Genomic DNA, 19546 nt, shown 5'->3' on the forward strand with positions numbered 1-19546 from the left:
TTCATTATTGCTGATTTTTTGTGACAGCATTATATGATAGAACACAATCAATAGTATATTTGGAATCAGGATCACCCAATTGTCAAAGTCCATCTATTTTCAAAACAGCAACTTTTTTTTTTTCAAATGTATATCATTGTAACATATAATAAAATAAAATGTACATAATAGACAGTGAAGTAAATTTACCAAATTACTTACCAAATTTCTTGCAGGATATGGAAACAATTTTTCCACTAACGCATGAGATATTCTCTCTTTTGAAAATAAATAAATAAATTATAATAAAGCATTAGAATAAATAACATATCCATAAATATAATATAAAAAAATCAAAATCTGAAAATAGGAAGAGTTGAAAATCAAAATCATATTTTCAGATTTTTATTTTACTTTCTTAGAGTATGGGTTCTTAACTTTTTCCAGCTAGAACCCAGATTAAGTTTGGGAATCAGCTTCATGACCCACATTTCAGTTTTGAATTAATAATGTATTTCTTTTAATTACTTTATTATTATCTACAATTTATGTTATTATTAATAAAATATAACTAACTAATGCTTAGGAAACTAAGCATTAGTTAGCTATATTTTATTAACAAAAATTCAGTAATGCTGAAAATTTATTTATTAACAATAATAATATCAACATTAAAAATGTGGTTAATAACACTGGCCAACACAATTTTTACCTCCACTAATATATCAGCTGTTTACAGTCAATATTTATATATTGAATTTGAAAATAATCCTTAAAATTTCATATCACATCATAATTTCTAAGTACACAAGTTTTTGTGTCTACTCAAAAATAGGCATATTTTACTACAATTTATGGAAGCAGATATGACATTGAACCGTTCTATTACCTGCAAATAATGTTTGCATACGCTCACAGATGGCAATAATGTTGGGGAAGGTTAATGTGTTTAACCTTGTCTGCCAGCTTCTCACCTCTCTTTCACAGTAACAAAAAAGACAGTTGCGTATGTGTGCAGTTTATCTGCATATTAATTTACATTTTGCTTGTTTCTCTGTGTTTTGCTTATCACTGCATTGTTAAAATGTTTAAACAGAAGCAATGGAAGTATTTGAATCACCCTGACAATTTCTGCTAAGCGTGTGAATGGTTTACAAAAAAAACTTAGAGGAAGAAAATCTACAGTATCATTAAATGTGCATAATCTTTTTACTTTGTTGCAAGATTGGTGATTGACAAAACCTGTGTTCGCATATGTGCTGTATTACCTGCACCACAAATCTGAGTACGTGGCTAAATGGAAAAAATAAAAGTATGCTTTTTGATGTTTCTATGGTGTGACGAGAACCACAAAACCACAATTGACAAACATATCATCCAGCAAAAGCAAGCACAGCCTCAACTATCCTAACATGCCATTTGCAATAATTCCTGTTCCACAAAATGAAGACTTGAATGAAGCAAGAAAAGTTTTGGACGACTTACTTCATGATTTAAACTTATCTAAAGAGCAAGCAGAAATCTTTGGTTTTAGATTACAACAGTGGAGGTTGCTTGAAGTAAGAATTAAAATTGTGTTATATCGAAAACATCACAAAATGTTTTTCAAAATATTACATCATGGAAGACAGCATGTGTTTCTGTAAGGATATTATTTTTATGTATGAACTGGGCAGTAAACACAATCCTAATGAATGGCATATATTTTTTGATTCCTAAACATTAACTTTAAAAGCGGTTTTGACGAACAGTGAAAATGCATTCACATCAGTTCCTCTACTTCAAGCTGTTGGCTTGAAAGGAACATATGAAAGTATGTTCAAGATCCTGAGTTCAATAAAGTATCATGGCTTTGCTTGGAATGTCTGTCATGATCTTCAGGTAACTGGATTGCTCACTAATCTACAGGGAGGATTCACAAAATACTGTTCTTTTCTATGTTTGTGGGGCAGTCATGCAATAGAAACATCATATTGTGTGGCAGTGGGAAAAGAGGAAGGAATTTTTACAAGGGAGAAATAATATAAAACATGTTCCACTGGTTTTAAAAAAAATGTTTCTTTCCACCTCTGCATATAAAGATTGGATTAATGAAGAGTTTTAAGGCTCTGGATAAAGAAAGTGTCTCCCAATTTAACAGATGCAAAATTGAAAGAAGGAATTATTAACAGGCCTCAAATAAAGAAACTCCTTAAAGATGATGTATTTGACACATTGCCACAGGTGACACATTAGCAACTTGCTAATCATTTAAAGCAGATGTGCATAATTTCTTTCAAGGAAAGAAGATAATTATGAATCTCTGGTGTCAACTTTACTGCAATGTTATAAAGATATGGGCTGCTGAATGAATGTCTTTGAAAATTCACTTCCTTCATTCCCAAATCAGTTTTTTCCCCTAAAAATTTATGGAAAAGTGGTATCAAGGTCATTAGATGGGAGAATATTGCTGGTTTTTCAAGAGGGGGAAAGCCAAAATGGACTATAAGAAAACCTCTGAGTGGCAAACAATCCTAAGGAAATAGAATGTATGTAGTAAACAATATGTTTGATTCAAATATTTTAAAATAAGCAAGGCTCATTTCTAAGATAGCATATGTATTACTGTACGACATTTTAAATTGGTCCTTCATCAAGTTTCTAAAATTTTGATATTTCTTTAAAATCTGCAACTGTTGATCCAGAGGTATGGATTTTTTATTTTATTATTTTTTTTTTGTTGTTATGTTTATTAATTGGTAGTAGTTTTGAAAAAACATAAATATTAGAAGCTGGCTCAAAATAAAAAATTTATACAGGCAGTTCTTGCTTTACGTATTCCCGGGTTTACGAGTTTTTTTCCCCCAAGTATCAACAAAATCGAAAATACGAACATGAATTGCATAAAATGAATGTTAAACATTCATAAATACCAAATTTCAAACCACGCACGTAGTTATATTATACAGTGTACCCTGCTTTACGATATTAATCCGTTACCATCGTATTGCGAAAATATTGTAATGTGAACCCAATAACACATTGTTTTTTGGTAATTCATTCCACGACCTTGGAAGTTTAAAATTTCGATATATAACTCCCTAAAAGGTCGTTTTTATAATGTAAATTGCGTTAGTTACCAATTCAAATCATTAAACGCACTACACTTTCATCGTTATCATATGTTCTGTTATAAGAACCAATTTTGAACAGCTTTGTGATATTTTTCTAAAGCACATTTCTGGAAGTCACAACCATAAAACAATAAAAACAATTTGCACTTTCCGTTTTATTATTGGGCTTTTCTGTTACTGCAAGCAATTATAAATGGGTAATAAACTCGATGTTATTGCCTTTGTGAAAATACTGATAGCTGGAATTGTGTGGTTTTTTACATTATTATGGTGAAATGTGTTTGCCCCTTACTGAAATCTTCAATAGTATAAAAAACATAAATAAATTTTCAGAATCTTCTCTTCATTCCTTTTTTTTTTTAAACTTGCTATTCCGCACAAATCGTGTTAGTTGCAATTTGTGCGTTCCGTTAAAAAGTGCTTATGCATGCTATTGAAATTGATAAAGAAAAGAGAAGATTATCTTGGAAATAAATGCCTATTGAAGCATTTTTGAAGACGACGACTTCTTGTGCGACAAACCAACGAGTGATCAACGAGTGTGCATTTAGTCGATGATGATTATGATGAAGAATAAACATTCTTTAACATTTGTAAGTCATAAATAATTTCTCTATTATTATAATTTGCTTGATTTTACAGGCTACGTTTTCATTTCTTTCGATAAATCAATCATTGTTTAAACAAACTAATTAATTTCATTGTTGATAACGTAATCTCTATTTTTAACATTATGTCTATGGGAAATAAATTCTCACTTTACGAGTTTTCGCTTTATAAGCGCATGCTAGGAACGAATTAACTCGTTAAGTTGAGAACTACCTGTAATGTGAACCTTCAGCTTGCAAAAGCTATGAAAGTTCTTATGTTGTTGTTATTTGGTTTTTAGGAGCATTAGCAAATAAGGCCATATTGCTACGGGGATATGCGGTTGTCATTCCCAGACCTTTCCGCATCCTCCGTATTTGGTGGTCACGGCCTCGAACCCCGGTCTAATCAAGAAGCGTGTGCTACGCACTGCTACTCCTGCCCACCTGGCTATGGAGGCACCATGAAAGTTCTTAAAACTCTGGTCACATATTTGAAAGGATGCAACTCGTGCATTGCACTGATTGCAGAGAGCCTCAAAGCTTAGTTTTATGTGGCACATGCTGAAAAATCTGATTCTTATAAGTAGGTTATAGAAAAGAGTAGTAAATTTTGAAGAGCCTCATTTCTTGGAATTGGTTTTTCCTTTACACTTTGTTCCAGAAGGCATACAGTGATTCTGTTTGTTTTTAAAAATTGTAGTGCAGTACCTCATGGCCTCCATAGCCGAGTGGTTAGGAGCGGGAGTGCAGTAGCACATGCTCTTTGAGTAGACCGGGGTTCAAGCCCTGACTGATAAATACGGTTGATCTGCCAACCTGCACTGGACCAGCGTGGCAGATTATGGTCCATTTCCCTCAGCATGAATTGTTGAGGAGGCTTCCATCCTGCAGTGGGTTGATAATGGCTGCAGTTTACCTTTTTAAACTCATTTGAACTGTGTTACAATCGCTTTGGATGTCAAAAGGCTGCTTTTGAAGGCCAGCAGCAACTGAAATGCCATCTGCCAAATTTTTTTATATCAACATTAAATGGGTTGTGCGGCCAGCTATACGAGGGCTGTTCAATAAAAAATGATCATAATGTTTTTTTTCACAACATACCCATTATTAATTATCCATATTTTGATGGTTCTTTTCAAGGCAGTCACCATTTGATGAAATGCACTTATTCCAAGGTTTCTGCCATTCAAAACATGGTGGAAGCCATTTTCTGACATGAATTTGAGAATTGCCTCCAATGTCTTTACAACTTCTTCTGACAAGTGGAAATGCAACTCCTTCTTTGACTTTGGAAATAAAAAAAAAGAATCGCAGGGCATAGATTTTATCGGGGTGCTCCCATCAGTGGATTTAACAATTGGATGCAGGTAACAATGCTGACATTATAAACTTAGACTTCTGATACCATCCTTCATGGAAGGCCAATGATAGAAGATTGTCATAAATGGTCAGTTTTCAGAATGGAGCAGTGTAACAAGTGGAATCCTTCAGTGTTTGGTGTCAGTCTCTTATTTTAAATATTGCTGATGAGAGATGACAGAAAGGGTAGCTAACAATTCGAGCTAACAATGCTGGTCATGTTGCTTCAAAAAGACTCAAATCATTTGCATATGTGTCTGGAAAATGTAAACTAAAGTTTAATGGGGAACAGAAACCCGGGAGTCAAGTCACATATAAGCCAGAGGGATAGGAGGTAAAAGTGGTCCAAGACGAAAAATATGAAAAAGGTATTACAATTCAACCTGACAATGAAATTTTCCATGCAGTTTTAACAAGTGGCTAAGAGGGAACCTGGTTTCCTCTGCTAGTAGAGAGAGAGAGAGAGAGAGAGAGAGAGAGAGAGAGAGAGAGAGAGAGAGAGAGAGAGAGAGAGAAGGATGTCATTATCCCTCTATACAAGATGATGGTCAGATCAAATTTGGAGTATTGTATTCAGGTGTGGAGACTGCATGACTACACCTAAAAAAGAGATAGAACTCCTAGAGAGGATTCAAAGTAAGGGACCAGATTAGTAATGAGCACAACTGATGCACACTTGAAGAATGGTTTAGAAGGTGTGGACTGCAAAGTTTGAAAACTAGGCATCTAAAGAGATCTGACTGAGGTGTATAAAGCACCGAAAAGGTTTAATGAAATTAATGGGAAAGGTCTGTTCTCCCTTGAATGTCAGATAAGAACCACGGTACAAAAATATAAAATCCCAGGGAATCACAGAAAACTGTATCTATGGGCAGTGAGAGCAACTAAGTTCAAAGCAGAATAGAATGGCTATCAAGCGTGAATGGGAATAGTGTGAATATTCTGTTTTGTTTTATTATTTTATTTTACATTATTAACTTTTTTTTTGGCTGATACAGAAAAAGGCTGCTTCCTTGCATTATTTGGCCTTACTAATACTAATTATCCCCTCTTAATTTAAATTTATGCCTCCTTGTGTACATAATTAAGAGTTAAAGATGTCTACAGCAATTAGTTTGCTCATGTCTTAGGATCTTAAATGCCTCAATCAAGTTACCCCACAGATACTTTGTTTTCAAACACTAACTTACAGAACTGAAGTCTCTCTTGGTAAGAACAACCCTCTGTGATCTTAATCAATCATGTTACCCTTCTTTGTATCCTCTCCAACAGGTCCATGTACTTTCTAAAATGGAATCTCTAAGGCCTGCGCATGCAGTCTTAGAATTTGACCTAACCATTGCTTTATGGAATAATCACCTCTGTTTCCTATGCATGATGATTCACTGTGTTGTAGCCACAAATTATGCCTGTGCAATGGTGATGGTTACTGGCTTTGGGGATGCTGTCAGTGGCAATTAGTAGAGCTGAGAAAAGTATATAATTACAAGAGTGTTGTTATTCCTGCAGGCTTGATAAGGGCGACGATACAGAAAGTTGGCAGTGATACTTGTCAAAGATCTCTCTCTCTCTTTCTCTATATATATATATGATCCAGTGGTGACTATGTTGCTTTCAGAACAGAATTTTCATTGTTTTTTAAATGGAATTTTCTTAGAAACTGATGTTTGAAATACTTCTTTAAACCTTCTACACCGTTTTGCTGATCTTTGTCAAGGACCCTTGCATGATGGATATTAATGAATGACTCAAGAGGATGTAGGGAGAACCAATATTTGACTTGGTAGTTTTAGAAAATTATGCCATCTTGGTATTCTTTGCAAACTCTTACAGAGAATTTACAAAATTCTATGATGACTGGCTGATGTAAAATCGAGTAGAACAGCAGTTAAATTCAAAAATTGTTGGTGTGTTCCACAGCAGGTTGATTACAGACCATGTCAAGAGCAGGAAAGTGTGCGATAATGCCCCACCCCCATTTCAAGGACAGAACCTGATTTGAAGCAACTATACCATTACTCTTATTTAAATTATAAAAGGCATAGGGGTGAGGTTGCTTGCCCTTGATATAAGTAATGCGGAACTGGAATTTGGGGAATACAATGTATATAGAAAGGATAGACAGGACAGGAGGGGAGGAGGGGTTATGCTATTAATTAAGAAACACATAAAGTCAAAGGAAGTGAAGCCAGTTGACATCGATGGACAGGGCAGTGTCGAGTCAGTTTGGTGTGACATAAGCATAGGGAAATCAAAATTGAGAGTAGGAGTGTGCTATAGGCCTAATGACTCTGATGAGTATAATAATATATTGTACAGGGAAATAGAGTGGGCCAGTAAATCAGAGAGTCTTATAATGGGGGATTTTAATTTCCCAGATATTGACTGGAATTTGTGGGTTGGTCACTCGCACACTAGCAAGGCTTTTGTGGATTTATTGGATGATTGTTTTCTACATCAGCATGTTCGTGAGGCAACAAGAGGGAGCAATACTCTTGATCTGATTATCAGTAGTGATTCTTCATGCATTAAGAACCTGCAGATAAATGAACCACTAGGTGGCAGTGATCACAGTGTGTTGAAGTGGGATTTACTCAAGGAGGTAACTACCATCAGAGGTAAAGGGAAGGGTTTTTGTTTTCGTAAAGGCGACTATGATGGTCTGAGACAGTATTTAAATTCTATACAGTGGGACCAACTGATGATGTTACAAACAGCAAACTCAAAATGGGAAGCATTCAAGGAACTAATCTTGGTGGCTACCAGGCTTTACATACCAACTAAGAAATACTGTTCAAGGTTTAGGCCTAAATGGTTGTCAGATGGACTAATGAGACATGTGGCAGAGAAGAAAAATGCATGGGATACATACAAATTAATGGGTGACATGGAAGCCTATGATAGATATAAGTTGGTCTGTAACCAAGTCACAAAGGAGATTAGGCAGGCAAAGGCAGACTACGAAAAATCCTTGGCAAAGGATGCAAAGAAAAACAGAAAGGAGTTCTTTACATACTTGAACTCGAGAAGGAAAGGGATGAATCAGATTGGTCCACTGGATATTGATGGTTCAACAGTTGAGGATCCTGCTCAGGTGGCTAACAATCTAAACGAGTATTTTGCATCTACATTCACGCATGAGGAGTTATTCAGGAAGGAGAATGATGTAGGTAAAGTAAACATTGGCAGTGAGCTGGATGATTTTGTAATAACTGAGAGGAAAGTGGAGGAGAGATTGTTGAGGATAAACATAAAAAAGGCACCTGGGGTGGATGGGATCTATCCAGTTATATTAAAGGAGGCAGCAAAGGAAGTATGCAAACCCCTAGCCATAATTATGAGAGCTTCTTTGGACTCAGGGGAGGTACCCATAGACTGGAGATGTGCAAATGTAACCCCAATTCACAAAGGAGGATCAAAGGCTGACACAAGTAATTATAGACCTGTTAGTTTAACTTCTGTTCCAGGTAAATTAATGGAGGCACTGGTTAAAGAAGCACTGCAGGATCATCTAGACAAGAATTCAGTTATAGCTCAGACGCAGCATGGTTTTGTTAAGGGCAGGTCTTGCCTGACCAATTTGATTGGATACTATGATGTAGTCACAAAAGAACTGGATGCAGGGAATAACTTTGATATTATATATTTGGATCTTAGAAAGGCTTTTGATACTGTTGCACATGGAAGACTGCTGCACAAATTGGAGCAGTGTGGCATTGGAGGCAAATTGCTGCTATGGATAAGGGGATGGTTGAGTGGTTGTTGTTTGTTGTTGTTTTGGTTTTTAGGAGCATTAGCAGCTTAGGCCATATTGCTCCGGGATATGCGGTGGCCATTTCCTGACCTTTCCGCATCATCCGTATTTGGTGGTGACGGGCTCGAACCCCGGTCTAATCAAGAAGCGTGTGCTACGCACTGCTGCTCCTTCCCACCTGGCTACGGAGGCGCCGTGGTTGAGTGGCAGAAGACAGAGAGTGGTAATCAATGGACACTGCTCAACGTGGACTAATGTTATTAGTGGAGTTCCTCAAGGTTCAGTGTTGGGTTCATTGTTGTTTTCGGTGTTTATGAATGATATTGATGATGGGATATCAAGTTTAATGTCTAAGTTTGCAGATGATACAAAGGTTGGCAGGGTCGTTAAGGACACTACTGACGCTATGCTGCTGCAACAGGATCTGGAAAGGTTGAACAGATGGGCTGAGAGGTGGCAAATGAAGTTTAACATTGACAAATGTAAAGTACTACATATGGGTAACAGTAACCCCAGAGCAATGTATCAACTCTGCGGTACTACACTGACAGTGGTGGAGAATGAAAAGGACCTGGGGGTAATTGTGCAGGCAGATATGAAGTTCTCTGAGCAGTGCAGACGAGCTGCAAGAGTAGCTCATGGTGTCTTGTCAATGATATACAGGAATTTTTCTAGCAGGGATAAGGAGGTGATTATTCCCTTGTATAAGGCAATGGTTAGGCCACATCTTGAGTACTGTATACAGGTCTGGAGGCCTCATTTCAAGAAGGATGTAGAGCTGCTGGAACGGGTACAGAGAAGGGCAACAAGATTAGTAAATGGAACAAAGGGTTGCTCTTACGAAGAAAGGCTTAAGTTTTGCAAATTACAGAGTCTGGAGACTAGGCACCGGCGAGGTGATCTGATAGAGGTGTATAAGGCTTTGAATGGTTTGAGCATGCTCAATGCCAATGGGATTCTTCATCTTTCTCAGAATAATCACCTCAGAGGGCATAAATTCAAATTGAGGAAGGACGGATGTCGGATAGATGTGCGGAAATTTGCCTTTGGCCAGCGGGTGGTTGGTTGGTGGAACCGACTTCCATCACTTGTTGTTGAAGTTGATAGCCTAAACAAATTTAAAGCTCAACTGGACAGGTATTTCGAACGAACGGAGGGGTGAAATGGGAGAGGGTTTTTTTTTTTTTTTTTTTTTTTTTGGCTGATGCTGAATAAGCTTGCTTTCTTGCATCATATGCCTCTACTAATGCTAATGCTACTCTCAACACCAATAACAGTTGTAGTTTTTCTGAAGCATGTTCTTAATGTTCTGGATGCTTGTGAGGAAAGCTTTGATGTAATATTTTCTGGCTGTTCTTATAATTTTGCACTTGAGGTTCCTGATGTGTAGAATCAGGCTGTGAATGGTACTGGAGGTTTTAATTTGTGATTCCTTAATTTTTGAACTGCAACTATTAACTTCACTGACTACCCAATATGCATTAGTGAAATTTGCCTGTGTTCGTAATGTAATTTGCATATTATACAGAAATATAAACATTGAATAATTCATAGGGAAATCCTACTTCTGCCTGCATCTCTGCTAACTACTGCCCAAAGCAAAAAAAGACTATGAATTTCAGATGCCATTGGGATTTAACACAGACCTCTCCAAATAAGTTCCAAGGGAAAAAACTACCAATGGCGAAGTGTGTTAGCATTAGCATGGGCACATGATGCAAGAAAGCAAGCTTATATAGCATCAGCCAAAAAAAAAAGTGCTTACATTCCCATGAAATCTTCAATCATATAAAAAAATGAATTTTCAGAATCTTCTCTTCATTCCTATTTTTAAAGCTTCGTAACTTGTTACTCCGTTCTCACTTGCACATATCATATTACTTGCAATTTGTGTGTTCCGTGTTCTTTGTTATTGATTGCTTATATTTTTACTGTTTTAAATTCTATCCCCACCCACAAATGTCAGTGAACAGAAATGTCAACTAGTTAGTATGTACATATTATAGTAGGTATTAATTATTCCGATTATCACGTATATTCTTCCGATTTTCACGTATCATTTAATTTTTTAATTGGTAAGGTAATAAAGGGTAAATTTGTGCTTAATACATTTTTACTTTTATAGCCTGTGGATAATATTCCTCCTATTTTGCTATTCGAATTGGTGTTTAATAGAATTAAAATTCAATTCACAAATGCGATCACAGTGACCAGGGCTTACTACACATTGTATAGTAAATGGTACTTTACTATGGTGACTCCATCGTAACGTTTTTTTTTTTTTTTTTTTTTTTTTTGTTAGTTGGCTTCTGTGGCCATAATGCACGTCCCAAGGTTTTTGCACTACTCTAATCCAAGCCGAAGGCAGGATTCGAACCCACGAACTTTGGGTTGCCAGGCAGGCACTTTACCTACCCAGCTAGCCCGGTTGGCCCATCATAATGTGATTGTACAGTGAACCAATTGTAAAGCGGGGGTCCATTGTATTTTTAACTTTTTTTATGTGAAACTTTGGATGGGTAATTGGGGCAGCCGCTTAATCAGGCCAAAATGCACTAGTCCTGATATGTCCCAAATAACCGGAATCGACTGTATATAGATTTTTTTTACTTGCAAAAACAGGCAATGCAAGAAGTGAGAATAAATTATGTCATTAATACTATTGACAACAGTATTAGTGTTACCTTAATCCATGAGGCTACACCAGCACTAATTATCTGTTGTAGCCATGCCACCCATGGCTATTGACCAACTGTAAACTCTGAAACTTGAGAAATTTGGGAGAAATTAGGATGGAAATTTGTAAAGCAGGATCCTCCAAACAGAAAGATATTTTTCAGCATTCTGATATGGTTCTGCCTAACAGGCATAATTTTTCTTCGTGGCATTTTAGATCAGTTTTAAATTATAAGGCATGTGTAGTAAGCTCCACATATGGTTTGATTGATCTAGTTGTGACCAATATATTTTGGAATGTTACTGTTCTGGCTAGACATGTTGGTATAGCTTGAAACATTAAAACTGCTAAAGTACTGCAAGCAAAGCATCCTATCGGAGTATTTATTTCATTAATGAACTTAGGACACACCTTATGAATCTCCAAGGAAAAAACTGTATCCAGAGAAGGATAAATCAACTACTAGTGGTGTGTTTGTAACATTTTTGATACCAGTTGGACCATATATTCAATTTCCAGTTGATGTGAGGTCTAAGTTTTAGGAAAACATTAACTTTACAAGTTGTCTTTGATCCAGGTAACAGTCACTATCGTGACAGTTAACCCTTTTCCTCATAGAAGTGACATTGTATCATCTTTTCATCAAAAATGAATTGCTTAGAAATACTATAATTCAATTGTATGTCACCTATCTCTCCATATCTCTGTCTAGGCAGTGATGCTGCTCAGTTTAAATATGCCTCAGTGGCCATCCTATTCTTATAATTAGGTGACTATCAAGAATGTCAGTGGACTGATCGAGTGCATGCACCACTCGTATTTTATGTTATTTTTGGAGATGGAAAATTTTTTTACAGATATTGTTTCAGTTGATTCATTTGTATAAGTCCAAATTTCAATCACATATTGGCATGTTACTCCTTCAGTCTTCCTTACTTCATATACTTAGTGAAATCTGGAACTAACCAAGCTTGATGTAGACAAGGCTGACTGTTGATGACAAAATAGTGAACACCACTGTCTTCAGCAAAGCAGTCCATTATACCTGGAAAACTAAAAGACTCCTTGGTCAGGGTTTCAAATTTGTAATTATCATGGCAACAGAGTTCCCAAGAACTATACGTGTTTGGGGGCATGCTATCTGGCTGATAACTACAAATCTGTAGGAGAAGTGTAATAAAGCCACTTCGTCTGCCATTGGCATTTTACTTCCTGAAAAGTTAGCTGCAACTAAAACAGCCTCTGTTGAGTGCTAAAAACAAACCAAACACACTGTTTATAGTCCAGATTCATCAATATTGTGTGTGCCTTTTATACAATTTACAGGGACCAGTTGGATCTGATACACATTCTTTGATTTCTGCCTGTAAAATTTGGTGGTTCATGCAAGTGGCACTAGCCGGTACCATGATTGCTAATAAAGCCAACAATGTTTGTACTAATGTTACTCAATTCAGGCTTCAACTTCAAGTGAGCACGATCCTCTAAATAGCCACACACTCTTTCTGTCGTTGCTCTTACCATATCTCCAGTCTTTTTTTTTTTTTTTTGGTAGTTGTTGACGAATTGGCATCTGTGGCCATAATGCACCTCCCAAGGTTTTTGCAGTCCTTTGATCCAAGCCTGAGGCGGGATTCGAACCCGCGCCCATTGGGTTGATATCTCCAGTCATCAACCCAGCTAAAGCCATTATGCATTAGTATTAGTAGAAGCATATGATACAAGAAAGCAAGCTTATATAGCATTTGTTCCAGTAATAAATAAATAAATTTTCTGTTTATACTCCGGGATGACCAAACGGTCAGAGGAGTTTACAAGATACACAGAATACAAGAAACAGCACTGTATTCAGCAGTCACGGGCTTGAACCCCCAGTCACTCAAAGCACGTGTACTTATGCACCTTTGCGCCTGACCACTAGGCTACGGCGGTCTGTAATCAACCAGCACATCTATTCTACAACTGTCTTTCCTCAATTTGAATTTATGCCCCATCGGGTGCAGATTTTGAACAAGAGGAAGAATCCCATCAGCATTGAGCTGATGTTGCTTAAACCATTCAAGGCCATATACACTGCAATCAGATCACCTTGCAGGTGCCTAATCTCCAGGCACTGCAATTTGCAGAACTTAAGCCTTTCTTGGTAACAGCAACCCTTTGTTCCACTCACTAATCTCGTTGCCCTTCTCTGTACTCATTCCAGCACCTCTACATCTTTCCTAAAATGAGGCCTCCAGACCTGTATGTAGTACTCACGGTGTGGCCTGACCATTGCTTTATATAAGGGAATAATCACCTCCTTACCCCGCCAGAAAAATTCCAATATATACCCAGGAGCGGATTAAGGTCAGTTGAGGCCCCGAGCGCAGAAGAAAAAATGGGCCCCTTAAAAAACAGAGAGAGATAGGGAAAATAAAAATACATGTTAACCATTTTTTTAAATAAATAAAAAATATTATGTACTATTAATGTTTTATTTCCAATAAAATTTGATATATAATATATGTATAATATAATTAATAATAGCATAATAATAATCACAAAGTTTTGAACTAATATGTTCAACTAATTTGTTGGGGCTTTGCGTGAGCCCTTCAGAAGTCGAGGCCCAGGGCGTGTGTCCGGTGCGCCTGCCATTAAATCCGCCTCTGTATATACCATTGACAAGACCTCATGAGCTGCCCTTGCAGCATCTGCATCTGCTAAGAAAACTTCATATCTGACTGCACAATTAATCCCAAGTTTTTTTCATTCTCCACTACCCTGAGTGTGGTGCTGCACAGTTGGTATGTTACTCTGGAGTTAGTGTTACCGGCTCTCAGCCCATCTTATTTATTGATTTGAAATTATTGTTTTTCTAAAACTTTTGATTTAAATTTAGTAGTATAACATTATTTTGTGATTTTCTGATTAACTTGGTGTATTTATTCATTACTCGGCCTTGTAATTGCATAAAAGTATCGGTAAAGGTTTCCACGTGTTTCAACTCCGCTACCGTTCGTAATTTTCCCGCCATTGTGATACGATAGTTGTATGCCGTACTAGATAGCGTTAGTTGAACTTCGTTAGCAGTTAAATTGTACGTTTAAATAAATACATATAACGACTTAGATTACAAACGTAATATAATTAATTATATTTAACATAATTAATTATAATTAATTAATAAATTAATAGAATCATGACTCAGACCAGAGCAGCAAAGCAAAAGGCTCAAGCTAATGGAAGCGCTGTGGCTCAGAGCAGAACTGAGGGGTGCAGTTGTCCTCTGACTCACAGCATTATAAAATGCACTGTTTGCTTGACGTTTGCAGAGCAATCGGGTACGGGACATGATACTGCCAAGGGGGATGTCTATGTGTGTGCGCGATGCAAGGAGTGTATCGATATCAGGCAACAACTCGGCGTTCTTGTGGGCCTATATGAGAGCTTGAAGGACAGGGTGGATGCCCTCGAAGGAACTAAATTGAGGGGCCCATCAAGCTCTCAGCTGCCCACATCAACGCCAGAGCTTGCACTTGGACATCGCGTGACACAGAGACAACCCCCAAGGCAGAATGCGCTGGTCCCGAAGGAACTAGTAGTTGTTGGTGGCTCTATTGTCAGGGAAACGGGGAACATGCTTTGTAAAAAAGATAGGTGGAACAGTACCAGGGTATGTCTGCCAGGGGCAAAGGTTGATGACGTTGTAGAGCGAATATCATCTTTTAAGGGCACAAAAGGTGATATAGTTGTACACGTTGGCACTAATAATATTAAGAGTAGGAGACTGGCAGAATTACTTAACAAGTACAGGTCACTGTTGAACAAAAGCCGAGAATTAGGGTTGAATTTGAAAGTGTCTGCAATTCTGCCCAGACACGATAGGAGGGAGTATATGATGAGAGCCTTGTCGATCAATTCGGCCCTGGAAAGATTGTGCAAGGCTCAAGGGGTAGAATTTTTTTCAGCCTGGTCTGGACTGTACTTGTTAACAGGAGAGATTGCTTCTACAGGGATGGGATACACTTAAATAGAAAGGGTGCAAGAATATTTGCTGATGCTATCGAGGCAGTGTTAGGTGGGTCGGAAAACTGCTAGCTTGGGGGGAGACAAAGACCAATAGATTGACAGTAGCCACTGGCAGAGGTGAAAGAGATTCTTGCACTGCTTCTATTAGAATGAGCAGAAGCCTGAAAAACAAGATGCATGGTATTTCAGAGACTGCTGGGAGTCATTGCGGTACAAGTAAACACATGGGTTGTGTTAGGGTAGCTAAGAATAGAAACAGGTGCAGGTATACTTGCATGTACACCAATGCTAGGAGTTTAGTAAATAAATTTGATGAATTTGAGGTATTGCTCAAAACATCAAAGGCAGATATTGTTGGGATATCAGAGACGTTGTGTTACACAGATATAAGGGATGCAGAACTGCAATTTGGGGAGTACAAGGTCTACAGAAAGGATAGACAGGATAGGAAGGGGGGAGGGGTTATGCTATTAGTTAAGAAACACATAAAAACCAAGGAAGTGAAGCCAGTCGACATCGCTGGACAGTGCAGTGTTGAGTCAGTTTGGTGTGACATAAGCATAGGTAAATCAAAATTGAGAGTAGGAGTGTGCTATAGGCCTAATGACTCTGATGAGTATAATAAGGAACTGAACAGGGAAATAGAGTGGGCCAGTAAATCAGAGAGTCTTATAACGGGAGATTTTAATTTCCCAGATATTGACTGGAATGTGGGGGCTGGTTACTCACACACTAGCAGGGCTTTTGTGGATTTATTGGATGATTGTTTTCTACATCAGCATGTTCGGGAGGCAACTAGAGGGAGTAATACTCTTGATTTGATTATCAGCAGTGATTCTTCATGCATTAAGAATCTGCAGATAAATGAACCACTAGGTGGCAGTGATCACAGTGTGCTGAAGTGGGATTTACTGAAAGAGGTAACTACCATTAGGGGTAAAGGGAAGGGTTATTGCTTCCGTAAAGCGACTACGATGGACTGAGACAGTATTTAAATTCTATACAGCGGGACCAACTGATGATGTTACCAACAGCAAATTCAAAATGGGAAGCATTCAAAGAACTTATCTTGGAAGCTACTAGGCTTTACATACCAACTAAGAAATATTGTTCAAGGTTTAGGCCAAAATGGATGTCAGATGAACTAATGAGGCATATGGCAGAGAAGAAAAATGCATGGGATACTTACAAATTAACACATGACACAGAAGCCTATGATAGATACAAGTTGATATGCAACCAAGTTACAAAGGAGGTTAGGCAGGCGAAGGCAGATTACGAGAAATCCTTGGCAAGGGATGCAAAGAAAAACAGCAAAGAGTTCTTTACTTATGTAAACTCTAGAAGGAAGGGGATGAATCAGATAGGTCCACTTGATATTGATGGGTCAACTGTTGATGATCCTGCTCAGGTAGCTAACAAACTAAATGAATATTTTGCATCAACATTCACACATGAGGAGTTATTCAGCAAGGGGAATGCCAGAGGTGTATTCAACTCTAGCAGTAAGCTACAGAATCTTGAAATAACTGGGAGTAAAGTGGAGGAGAAACTGTTGAAGATAAACACAAGAAAGGCACCCGGGGTGGATGGGATCTATCCAGTTATATTAAAGGAGGCAGCAAAGGAAGTAAGCAAACCCTTAGCCATAATTATGAGAGCTTCCTTGGACTCAGGGGAGGTACCCATAGACTGGAAATGTGCAAATGTGACCCCAATTCACAAAGGAGGATCAAAGGCTGACACAAGTAATTATAGACCTGTGAGCTTAACTTCTGTTCCAGGAAAATTAATGGAGGCACTGGTTAAAGAAGCACTGCAGGATCATTTAGACAAGACTTCAGTTATAGCTCAGACACAGCATGGTTTTGTTAAGGGGAAGTCTTGCCTGACCAACTTGATTGGATACTATGATGCAGTCACAAAAGAACTGGATGCAGGGAATAACTTTGATATTATATACTTGGATCTTAGAAAGGCTTTTGATACTGTTGCACATGGAAGACTGCTACACAAATTGGAGCAGTGTGACATTGGAGGCAAATTGCTGCTATGGATAAAGGGGTGGTTGAGGGGGAGAAGACAGAGAGTGGTAATCAATGGACACTGCTCATTGTGGACTAATGTTATTAGTGGAGTCCCTCAGGGCTCAGTGTTGGGTCCATTATTGTTTTCTGTATTTATAAATGATATTGATGATGGTATATCAAGCTTAATGTCCAAGTTTGCAGATGATACAAAGGTTGGCAGGGTTGTCAAGGACACTACTGACACTATGCTGCTGCAACAGGATCTGGAAAGGTTGAGCAGATGGGCTGAGAGGTGGCAAATGAAGTTTAACATTGACAAATGTAAAGTACTACACATGGGAAACAGCAACCCCAGAGCAACGTATCAACTCTGTGGTACTACACTGACAGTGGTAGAGAATGAAAGGGACTTGGGGGTGATTGGCAGGCAGATATGAAGTTCTCTGAGCAGTGCAGATGGGCTGCAAGAGTAGCTCATGGAGTATTGTCAATGATATACAGGAATTTTTCCAGCAGGGATAAGGAGGTGATTATTCTATTGTATAAGGCAATGGTCAGGCCACACCTAGAGTACTGTATACAGGTCTGGAGGCCTCGTTTCAAGAAGGATGTAGAGCTGCTGGAACGAGTACAGAGAAGGGCAACAAGATTAGTGAATGGAACAAAGGGGTGCTCTTACGATGAAAGGCTTATGTTTTGCAAATTACAGTGTCTGGAGACTAGGCACCAGCGAGGTGATCTGATAGAGGTGTATAAAGCCTTGAACGGTTTAAGCATGCTCAATGCTGATGGGATTCTTCCTCTAGCTCAGAAAAATCACCTGAGAGGGCATAAATTCAAATTGAGGAAAGACAGATGTAGGATAGACGTGCGGAAATTTGCCTTTAGCCAGCGGGTGGTTGGTTGGTGGAACAGACTTCCATCCCTCGTGGTGGAGGTTGATAGCCTAAATAAGTTTAAGGCTCAGCTGGACAGGTATTTTGAACGAACAGAGGGGTGAAGTGGAAGTGGTTTTTTTTTTTTTTTGGCTGATGCTGCATAAGCTTGCTTTCTTGCATCAAATGTCTCTACTAATGCTAATGCTAATCTGCTCAACTTTTCTATTCTAGATCTTGTTGCAGTAGCATACAGTCTTGCTGTCATTAACAACCGTACCAACTTTTGTATCATCTGCACACTACATTAAGCCTGATATATCTTCATCAATATCATTAATAAATAGAGAAAACAACAATGGACCCAACACAGACCCCTGAGAGCTCCACTATATCATTAGTCCACGAAGAGCAGAGTCTATGATTACCACTCTCTGTCTTCTCCCACTCAACCATCCCTTTATCCATAGCAGCAAACCTGCCCTGAATGCCATACTGCTCAACTTGTACAGTAGTCTTCCCTGTGCAACAGTATCAAAAGCTTTCTTAAAATTATTTTCTGCATCCAGTTCCTTTAAGACTACATCATAGAATCCAATCAAATTGGTCGGACAAGACTTCCCCTTACCAAACCCATGCTGTGTCTGAATTATAGCTGCAGTCTTGTCTAGATGACCTTGCAGTGCTTCTTTTACCAGTGACTCCATTATTTTTCCCGCAACAGAAGTTAAACTAAGAGGTCTGCAATTACTCGTATCACCTTTCCATCCACCTTTGTGAATTGGGGATACATTTGCACATCTCCAGTCTGTGGGGACCTCCCCTGAGTTCAGGAATGCCCTCATAATCATGGCTAAAGGCTGCTTACTTCCTTTGCTGCCTCCTTTAATATACTGGATGAATTATATGGCACATTGCTCTGCAAATACTCCAACTACTTCTTAGAATTACATACAGGCCTTTTACTTGTTTGGGAATCAGCTTAAACTAAGAGGTCTGCAAATCTCTAAGAGGTGTGGGTGGTGATCATATGTATCAAATGATCACCACCCACACCATTCCAATTGTTATGTTAATTGCATAGGTCACAAAAGAAGGTAGGCAATGTCTATTTCTAACTATTTCTAACAGAGAGGGCGCTGACTCTCTTTAAAAATT

The 19546-nt window shown here is 38.2% G+C and overlaps 1 protein-coding gene across 1 annotated transcript in view; it reads right to left on the minus strand.

Moving 5' to 3' along the window:
- The window catches only part of LOC150084410 (transmembrane protease serine 5-like), a 289626-nt gene that overhangs the window by 93869 nt on the left and 176211 nt on the right, over positions 1-19546 (minus strand). The window contains exon 8 of the mRNA XM_090375211.1: positions 202-257. Coding sequence (XP_090231337.1) covers positions 202-257 — 56 coding nt within the window. The remainder of the gene's footprint in view (positions 1-201; positions 258-19546) is intronic.

This window comes from Mastigoproctus giganteus, chromosome 6 (assembly GCF_048544385.1).
Source record: "Mastigoproctus giganteus isolate SK-2022 chromosome 6, ASM4854438v1, whole genome shotgun sequence".
NCBI classification, from domain to species: domain Eukaryota; kingdom Metazoa; phylum Arthropoda; class Arachnida; order Uropygi; family Thelyphonidae; genus Mastigoproctus; species Mastigoproctus giganteus.